The sequence below is a fragment of the Colletes latitarsis genome, chromosome 14 (genome assembly GCF_051014445.1).
Source record: "Colletes latitarsis isolate SP2378_abdomen chromosome 14, iyColLati1, whole genome shotgun sequence".
Classification (NCBI taxonomy): domain Eukaryota; kingdom Metazoa; phylum Arthropoda; class Insecta; order Hymenoptera; family Colletidae; genus Colletes; species Colletes latitarsis.
Genome location: NC_135147.1, coordinates 26857693 through 26868357, shown reverse-complemented (window position 1 = coordinate 26868357; position 10665 = coordinate 26857693). Strand labels below are relative to the sequence as shown.

The window sequence follows — 10665 nt, the reverse complement described above, 5'->3', positions numbered from 1 at the left end:
AACTGTTAGAAAAAAAAAAAAGAAAATATACGAGACAATCTAGCAAATTTGTGACTAGATAATTTTAATGAGATACATGATACGAGTGCAAATGTGAATTCGATTGTACACGTTTGTGGTTTCAAAAATAGAAATACTAATTAATCGCGTACCCCATTTATTTTTTTTTTACATGTCTGGGCAGAATGTGATTTTGACATAATAATCCGTCTCTTGTACACGCAGGCAGGAATGCAAAAAAAAAAAAGGAAAAAAAAGACATCTTAAACGCGAGTATTGCACAAAAAGGTAAAGCTCGTCTTACAATATATTATCGTCGAACTTCTTTTTCTTCTTTTACTTTAACGTAAATCTGGAAACGAACTGCGTGCTTGCATTTGTCTGGAAAAATATGATATGTGTTAAAACTATGTAGGAAAGCTACCTTTATTACTTCTTTCTTTTTTTTTGCGCAGTTCTATCAACTATTACATATCTCTGACAAACTATTACAAAAGTTCGCTATTCCGAGAACATGTGAACGCCTTTCACGCATATCATTCCGATATTATAAAGTAAAAAAGTCTAAGTTGCGAACCTAGGAAAGCACGGAAGTTTAGAAATTGAAAGAGTACGGTTGTATAAAAAATGAAAATAAAATGTTTCAACGATTCAAAATGTGCTCGAATCTACGAATTCTTTAAATTATTAATGACCATTTAATGGAATATAAATTTTGTAATTCTCTTGCGCTCTTAATTCTCTACAATTTGTTAAACAAATTGCACAAACCACGTAACGTAAAAATACGTTTATAGACACCATTCATTTTTATGCTCGGGCAGACCTACAATTTCAATGTCCCATAAATGCGCTGTCTGCCACCCTCTTCCTCTTTCTTGATACATTCTACATACTCATCTTTACCGATCACTCACACGATCAAACGTTTCTTTCGACTTTCACCATACAAGCACAGCATGAAGGATAACAAAGCAGTAGTACATAAAAAACTTATTCTTTTTTATGTTTGTTTATTCAATATGCGTTTTCTTATAAAGTGATGTCCTACTAATTAAAAGTAAATGAAAAAAAAAGTTCACCAAACAATAGTTAATATATTCATTAAAATTCTTCATCTCATTAAGGCAACTAATTTGTTTAGTTTCATTTTACATATCTAGAGTAAATGATATATAAAGTATATGTAAAACACTAATATATGGTTATTTTTATTTTCTTGTTACAAGCCTTACATATTTAGAATATAATATGTATACTTTGTATATATACTCTTGTAATAAAATTGATTACTTCGTATTCGATTCTAGAGATAATAAATATATCTAATGTGTATTGTTAGTACAAGAGAAGTGCGTGCAGAGGGTGGCAGCCGGGTGCGCATTTGGGAGTGCTATTGTTCCAGGGACTGTCCAGTCCCCACTTTCTATATCGTCTCACATAGTGACATTTAACTGTATTGCTTTAGTGTCCACAGAGCACGCTTGTTGTTGTTGTTGTTGTTGTTGTTGTACCTGTTGTTGAACTTGTTGCTGCACTTGTTGCTGCACTTGTTGCTGTATCGCTTGAAGCTGTATTGTTTTTGTGTCTACAGTGCACGTTTGTTGTTGTTGCTGCTGCTGAGGTTGTTGCTGTTGCTGTTGCACCTGTTGCTGCTGCACCTGTTGTTGCTGCACTTGTTGTTGTTGTTGCACCTGTTGCTGCTGTTGCACCTGTTGCTGTTGCTGCGCTTGTTGTTGTTGTTGTGCTTGTTGGGCAGCAGCTTGTGCAGCTTGCCTCTGTTGCTGCCGAAGTATACTCGGAGGAGGATCCATGTGTTGACGTTGATGTAGTAACAAATGGTTCTTCTGGTAGAAGGCTTTACCACATTTATCACACACATGGGACCGTATGTGGCAACTGCCATCCGTGTGACGCCGTTGATGTTGAGAGAGACCGTGTTTCTGTGCAAAACCACGACCACAATCAGGACAAACATGTGGTTTCGGTTTTGGGCCTGTTCCCACTGGTGGTGACGTTTGCGTCGCACCGTGCATATGGCTGACACCGGGGTTTCCAATGGGTCCATTCATCTGTAAACTCGAACGTTTTAATAAGCGCATTCCATATGTTAAACCAATATAGGCGATACCTGATGGGTTCCTGGGGTGTTGGGAGTAAGGAAGTGTCCAGGAGTTTGTTGGAAGGCGGCTGCTAATCCACAAAGATCCGTAACAAGTGTTCGATCACCAGAATGTAACCTTAAGTGCAAAGTAAGGGCTTCTCGATTCGAGAAGTCCAATCCACATTCCCTGAAATAGTACGTGTAGCATAAGTGTGTGAAAGACATATGAAAACGTCTTATTTTACAAAATTTAGAGTTGTTTATTTAAAATTTATCCAATTATATCTTTATTATGATTGTTATCCAATTACACGTTTTGAAATATGTAACACGTTAGAACAGAGAAGATTTATACATGGATATAGAAAACATTGCTTACCTGCACATCAAAGACTTTTCATCTGTATTAGTATTGTTGTTATGGATCTTAGAGTGGGCAACCAGGTCTGTTTTCCTAGGAAAAGCTTCTCCACAAACGGTGCAAGCAAATGGAGTTTCTCCTGTATGTAAACGCATATGTGCCAATAGTGTTCTCTTTTGCAGAAATTCCTTTCCGCAAACAGTACACGAATGTGGAACTCTGCCATGTAGACGGCCATGATTCACTAACTCAAACTTCCTCTGGAAGGTTGCACCGCAATCGTGACAAACAAATGGATGTAAACTGCCATGGAAGCGCGAATGCATTGTGAGGTGGTCCTTTTGCGAAAACGACTCCCCACACTCTTCGCAAACAAAAGGTCTTTCTCCTGAATGGAATTTACTGTGAGTCACTAGGTGACGCTTTAAAGGAAATGCTCTCCCACACTCTTGACAAATAAATGGTCGATCTCTCGTGTGTACACGCGTGTGCGTTACGAGGTGGTGTTTTAATGTAAAAGACTTTTTACATTCGCGGCATTGGTACGGTCGGTCCGCGCTATGAAGAAGCAGGTGAGTATGAAGACAATGTTTGTGTGCAAAACTTTTTCCGCAATGAACACAAACATGAGGTCGTTCTCCAGTATGCACCCTCGCGTGCGTTGTAAGGTGATGCTTGAGGAGGAAAGATTTTCCACATTCCGAACAAGAGTATGGCCTTTCCTTTGGTACCCGGACTTGACTTCCCATGTCTTGTTGCTGTTTGACCTTTGTTTCAATTTGTGTGGTATTAACATGTGTTAAAACATGTCCGAAATGAGCAGTGCTGTCTGTCTGGCTCGTTGCTACATTGTTTACACTGGCTTGATTTGAGGCAGCAGCTGCTCTTTTCATTAAAATCTCATTGCATTCTTCCGCCGTAAGTTGTAATGGTCCAAGGGGTGTCATGAAATGCTTACTCATGGCGTGCTTGTCAGCTGTGGTAAAAACTAGTGTATTTGAAAATAGAGAAGGTGGGGGTGTTGGATGTGCAGCATCACAATTGCAACCTCCTTTGTCGCATGTTAATGAAAATACATCATGATGTTTTTTAGTACGGACATGCGTGCCATGCGTTTGATTATGAGCTCCAGCTGTATGGCCATGGTGGGTTGTGGGGGTCTGTTGACAAGTTTCGTTCATAGCGAACATTGGTCTACGATGCGTACTATTGGTAAGTTTTGTAGGCTTGATGTCAACCTGTATCTTCTGGCTGGAACCTTGATCCTGATTATTATTCACAGCGTAATTAATATTCGTAGTAAGTTCACCCTGTGCATTTTCTCGGGTTTCCGCACCAGGTCCACCAAAGGACCAGGTATACCCAAATCCTGTGCCCACGTTGCCAGGAGTGGTGCACATGTTTGACAGGGGGGTAACGGAGGGGGTGGGCTGGCTGGACGCAGTGCTCGTGGGCCCCTCCGTCTCTGTCAACGCATCGTCTGCACCACTTCTTTCCACTACAACAAATTGGTCGGCGGGAAATATTTTGAAAGGTTCTAAGTAAACGTACCCGTCACACTCCAGTATCTCGGCCTTGGGTTTCAAGATTGGGAATCATATCTGCCTAAAGCGGCTCTGTGGTACAATAATATTGTGGCTGTCGCAGTACTATCCAAGAGGTATGGACAAGCAGTATGCATAAAGATATGTTAGCAAGGTGGTCACCACCGTGCACTGCTTATCATGTGTGACATAAAAAGACCGGGTTAGACGGTGTGTTCCCAAGTATTATTTTGCCAGACTTAGGAACACACAGTGTTTAGGAGGCGAAGCGAGAGTGCTTGAAGAATTAGAGCAGACGGCAGAGGGGGCCTGCGTGCTGTAAACTAGGTTCCGTAAACCTAGAGTCGTTTTCGTTTAGTTGCCGCGCCACCGCGCGCCAATGGAAAAAATACAGCGGTCGGCTGGCTTTTGTATGTATTAGAGTCCGTAAGTGATTCCTCGTTTCGGTCTTCGGGACCGCGGCGTCCACGGGTCTTGAAAGACAACCTCCACCTTCTTCTCACGGCACTCCCACACGCTCACTTACACTTCACCTTCTTTTCTCGTATTTCACGACACTGTACCTGTACTTTGACGTACACACACGAACGGCCGATGGTCATTAATTTTACAGAATTGCTTATTTTATTGTCCATACAAAATAGCCTCATATATCGGCCATTTTATTTGTAAACTACCAAAAAACAATGCTGCCAATGCACGCGCGGTTTTGGAGGGAGCAATAGCGTCATCGAGCACTTCCGTACTGGCAACACTGTACCGCCGACGCGATTTCTTCCACCATATTTGAATGTTCGCAGGTTACGAATTATTGTTTTTCTTTTCGTTAAATAGTTTTTATTATCACCTGGTTTTTCCCCATCGCGATGACATTCCGTTTGGATTCGAAACGCGATCCTCGATCGATCGCGGCTTGACGTTGGATCGTACAAAATGCAGGTAAAAATGAACGTTTTCTATCGTAATGTGCGGTAACCTACAATTACAGGTTACGCGGTAATCAATTATTCCAGGATGTAAATGGTAAACGAGTATAGGGTGACTACGTAGGGTGTTGTCGACAATATTGTTATAATATGTACGCTCCCTACGATACTGTCATGTTAGAAAATAGTTGTTATTACTTCTTTTCGTCTTCTTTCATCGAGTATAAACGCCATTTTTTCATACATGCACACATTCGCAAACGTTAATGACACTTAGTGCTACTGATTGTCGACCAAAAGTCATTGTCGCATAGGGACTATTTTTATAACCTCAATTTGCATGCTATCAAATTTTTAACCTTTTTTTTTCCGAAAATCTTTTTTATTATTTCGATGTTGAGCATCGATATTTATCGAATAAAATAACACTAACGGAAGAAAGGGATTCTTCATTTCCGCGACCGTTTTTCACAACGTGCGAATAGTTTAATAATCGATGGAGGGTCAATATCATGGACGCACGTTCCCGCGAATGTGATCGCTCTCGTCATTTATGGCCGATATCTGGCGAGTTATGAGACGTGGGGGCATCTAGGTGGCACAGGGACAGAAACACTGCCGTCGCTCGGTTGGTCATCGCCGACGCAATAACGCGGACTCAGCAACTGATAAGCAATCCCGCGCGTTAATGGTTCGCGCTCACGATTTGGCAAAAAGCCAAATGCGTGCTGGCGAAACGAGAATCTTACAGTTACGTTCATTCATTTTCATTTCTCTCGAGTCGACTCTGCGCTGGACATAGATCAAGCGCTATCTTTGCAAACTTGTACCAATTTTCTTATTCCAACAGGAACTACACCTTCGATTGGCGACGCGATGTCAAAGTAACCTCGTTTGTCCAAGCTAAACTTGACTACCCATACTACACAAAAGTATTAAAAAAAAACTTTTGACTATGCAAAATTGAATATTTTCTCCAATTCTGGTAATATTACATTATTATTTATTTATCGAAAGTGTAGATTTGCTTCATATTTGCTATTATTCCTCCTTTTTATTTCTAGATCAAGATCTTGGGTTTTGGCGGGAATTTTTGGCGGGAATTTTTGGCGGGAATTTTTGGCGGGAAGAGAGACGTGTGTACATACAGGGTGTTCGACCACCCCTGGGAAAAATTTTAATGGAAGATTCCGGAGGCCAAAATAAGACGAAAATCAAGAATACCAATTTGTTGATGGAGGCTTCGTTAAAAAGTTATTAACGTTTAAAGTTCCGCCCTTTCTGAATTTTTTTTCTCGAAAGTGGGTAGGATTTCGAGGGTATGTGTAATGACCAAAAATGATCGTAATTGACCCCCGCAAACGAAAATAATTTTTCCAAAACGATTCGAAATTTTTTTTTTCCGTCGAAAAATTTCACACCTTCTCGAATTTTTTTCTAGAAAGTGGGTAGGATTTCGGGGGTATATGTAATGACCAAAAATGCTTGTAATTGACCCTTGTAATTAAATATAATTTTTTTAGAATGATTTGAAAATTTCTTTTTCCGTCGAAAAATTTCACACCTTCTCGATTTTTTTTCTCGAAAGTGGATAGGATTTCGAAGGTAAGTGTATTCACCAAAAATGATTGTAATCGACCCATGCAAACGAAAATAATTTTTTCAGAACGATTTGGAATCTTTTAATTTTGTCAAAAAATTTGTCCACCTTCCAGAATTTTTTTCTCGAAAATGCGAAGGAAGTCGGAGGTATGTGTATCGACCAAAAATGATTGTAATTGACCCATGCAAACGAAAACAATTTTTTCAGAACGATTTGAAATTTTGCAAAAATTTGTACGTAAACGTTAATGTTTCGTACGGTTCGCTGAGTGTTATCATGTATCTTTTTCTCGTGGAAACGATGCCTGTTGCAGCAGTACTAGCCCCAGTGGTGAGAATTTTTACGAACGATTTGCACGGATTATACTACCCTGACAAGATGATTAAAAAGACTTGCGTTCGCTTTAGCATAGCGTGACCTCTTTTTGGCACGGTAAATCCCGCAGCTTCTTACTCGGGCCCTTTCAGAAAAAAGTTTGCCCGCCCCATGATTAACTGGTAAGCGCCTCGAGCTGTCTGCACGCGCACCTGCCGTGTATATCGCCGAGGAGTTTCTTTACCACGCGACGACGACTTATGCCCTCTTGATAGATAACTTCGCGTGGCGGTGTTATTATATCAAAAATAACGTTGCACCACACTCGACCACAATTGCGAACGAGTCGTGGGAAATAAAAATCCCTTTATCCGTGGCGCAACGTGGACGAAACATAACGCAAATTAGAAGCGTCGACGGTGACGTTCGTATCTCCCTTATTTTTATTTATTCTTTACAGAAAACGCTGCTGAAAGCGCCCTCCTACATTCGTTCTCTGTTCCCGTCCGCTGATTAGCATGCAGCCGCACCGGTGACTCTGTATTGGAATACGACGGACGCGTGATGGGACTGCGATCATGCTCGCGATCTCGCGATGCATTTCTCGTCGAGCACGGGTTGCAAAGGTTCGGGGAGGCGACGTTGAGTGTCCAAAACGGATACGTAACGCTTGCACACCTTCCTCCAAGGCACTGTCAACGCCTATGACCGCGAACGAGGAGGTATTCGGCGATAAATAATTCCCGTGAAGCGTCGTCGATAAATCTCTGTCGATAAGCGGACACTTCGGTAAAGTGTTTCCGTACCAGAAGACACGGGGACGCAACGAAACCGCGATTTGTAAGACAAATGCGTTCCTCATGTAACCATCTGTTAAGTATGTTCGCGATACGTTTGTAAACCGACGATCGAGGGTTACGGATCGTCGACGACGCGTAGCCTCCGATCTGCTGTCCTCCTCGCTCTCTCCAACCCTCTCTCTTTTTTTTTTACGAGGAGACAACGTAGAAGCAGGGTGGAGACCCGAATCCCGAGGCACTGGACCGTGAATGCGATACCGGGTTTGTCGTGCTCCGGCGAAGAGAGGAGGAGGACGGGGGACGAGGGGGGGATGGTGCCGTCAAACAACCGTTCGACGACCATCCCTTCGTCGTACGGCCCCATCCTCTGCAGGTCAGTTGCGATTTCTGTGTATCAATTAACTTGGCTGTATTCCGTACGAAATCCCTTTCGATCACGTTTTACGTCTTCCTCACGAATGTTGTTTGTTAAGTTTTATCTTTAGTTTTTGTTATTTTAGACGACAAGCAAATTACTTTGTTACTGTTACAACGCCTCACATGTTACTTCGAGAGCATTCCTCACGACGCGATACATATTTATGTACATAGATATAAATATACCTACATACGTACATACATACATATATGGTCGATATACCTGGCATAAATTTTAATGAGGGATTTTAGAGGCCAAAATAAGACGAAAATCAAGAATAACAATTTGTTGATGGAGGCTTTGTTAAAAAATTATTAACGTTTAAAGTTCCGCCCTTCTTGAATTTTTTTCTCGAAAGTGGGTAAGATTTTAGGGGTATGTCAATTCACCAAAAATGATTGTATTTGACACCTTCAACTAAAAATAATTTTTTTAGGACGATTTGAAACTTTTGAATTTTCTTGAAAAATTTGTCTACCTACTCGAATTTTTTTCTCGAAAACGCGTAGGATTTCGGGGGTATGTCTATTCACCAAAAATGCTTGTAATTGACCCCTGTAATTAAATATAATTTTTCCAGAACGATTTGAAATTTTTGAATTTAATTGTTAATAACTTTTTAACGAAGCCTCCATCAACAAATTGGTATTCTTGATTTTCGTCTTATTTTAGCCTCTAGAATCCCCTATTAAAATTTCATCCCAAGGGTGGCCGAACACGCGTCTGTTTATTTCGTACGTAGATCGCGTACTACCTTATCGATTTCAGTTATCCTTAACATTATTAAAATAGGAATGCAGTCGTAACGTGTTCAGTACACGCTCTAAAATAATTAAAATATATCATAAATATCCTACTATGTAAATATTTAGCGATTAAGATTGTTCGAAGCTGCGCTCGCTCGATCGTAACTTGCCCGATGGAAAAATTTATTGCTCGCAGTCGCTGCGACGCGCGGCGTCACGGAAGTCATAATATTTGCACCGTAACGCGATACGATTACGTCGCCGCGTTCGAAGAAAGAGGCACGTGTTACGTATTGTGTAGAAAAAGGCGAGTCGTCGTCGCCGGCCACAAAGGAAAAGAGGATTACGAGTTTCCTGCTGAGGTAGGCGCTTTTAAAATGCACCTGACGGGAGATCGAGGCGCACCTATCCCCCCTCTCCCTGTACAGGTAAGATCAGAGTGCGTCAAGTCGTATGTCGGTCCCATTCGAAGACACGAACCCCGCCAGTTGAACCGGTAGAGCAAGGTAATCACGGCGGCGTCTCTTTTCCCCCCCTCGTTGGACTTAATTAAAAGATGATTACCTAATGAGGGTCATCGATACTCTCGGCCGTCTAACGAGCTTTTCTGTCCACAGGAACATCTATATAGCCAGCTATAATTTCGAGATTTCTATCGGATCGAATGCGTTGGTATGCGCGTCCGGAGGGTCGAAACCTCGGGAGCAATTAGTTGCCACGCATTCTTGACCCGACTCGTTCGATTTCGATGATCGGTCAGAAATTAATCTCGATAGCTTGGGCCCCCTTTTTAGTTTCGTCTCGCAAACGGAGGGACGCTTCGACGAAACTGTTGTAAGATTCGAAGCGTGTCGCGTCGAAGTAAAAAGAACGACGAACCGACGAAAGGGCGAAAAATGTTTTCTCGTCCGTATATCGCGATCGGTCGTTTCCACGCGATAGATCACCAGTCACGTGCCGTTGCGCGCCAGCTCATCGATCACGATTAGTCCTAGGACCTGCCACAAGTTCATCGATTTCCTAGCCACCCTGAAATCGACTCGTGCAACGACAACTCATGCGTTCATCGACAGGGAATCGTGCACCCTCTGGAAAAACTATCACGATCATGAATTAATGGGTGCGTAGTTTCAGGGGAAATCTTCCTGTCTGCTCTGTCTATATGTACCAGTGACTTTGTTGTACTTTTTTCTTGTAAACTTGTAAATGACAAGTAAACACATAATTATCGAATATTTCTGTTTCAGGTCGAGGGTATCTTTAACCCCTTAATGCTCATGCCCGAGTCTGACTGCTTTGGAAAACGATATTTGTTTAATTTAACAGTTTAAGGGGCAACAATACTTGTTTTCCTTCAAATTATACGTTAGATACAACATTGTAATTAACACTAGGTTTACGGTACGCGTCAATTTGTGTTGAATTGAATTGATGTAATGATATGGATGTATCCTCTAATTAAAAGAAAAACTGCATTTTAATGCAACTGTCAACATGGCGAATTATAATAAAAATATGCGCAACGAGTGTCCGTAAACCTAGTGTTAAAAAAAAATCACAAAAAGGGCTGTGAAATTGACAGTCTAGACAGCAATGCCTCCTTAAGAATTGAAAACGTCATTTCATTGATTTTGGAAGTGTCGTAAATCCACCAAAAACACATTATTTCTTAAATAGTGTTAATTATGCTAATTGGGATGATAAATTTGACACTCTTAGAAACCCAGAAACATTATTCTACTATCTGTTACCAAAATAGTAGCGTTAACAAAAACCGCAATTTTATGTAGCTTAGAAACAAGCCCAATACAGAATACCGATCATTCTTGGAAAAATATGAGTGTTATG

At 41.2% G+C, this 10665-nt stretch overlaps 1 protein-coding gene across 1 annotated transcript; it reads right to left on the bottom strand.

Moving 5' to 3' along the window:
* Positions 1-140: 140 nt before the first annotated feature.
* LOC143349890 (uncharacterized) lies at positions 141-4670 on the bottom strand. Its single transcript, XM_076781519.1, has 3 exons — positions 2484-4670; positions 2132-2291; positions 141-2072 (listed from the first exon to the last, which is right to left on the bottom strand). Exons 1-3 carry the CDS (start codon positions 3863-3865, stop codon positions 1437-1439), a joined length of 2178 nt encoding a protein of 725 aa, XP_076637634.1. The 5' UTR covers positions 3866-4670; the 3' UTR covers positions 141-1436.
* Between the last annotated feature and the right edge of the window lie 5995 nt (positions 4671-10665).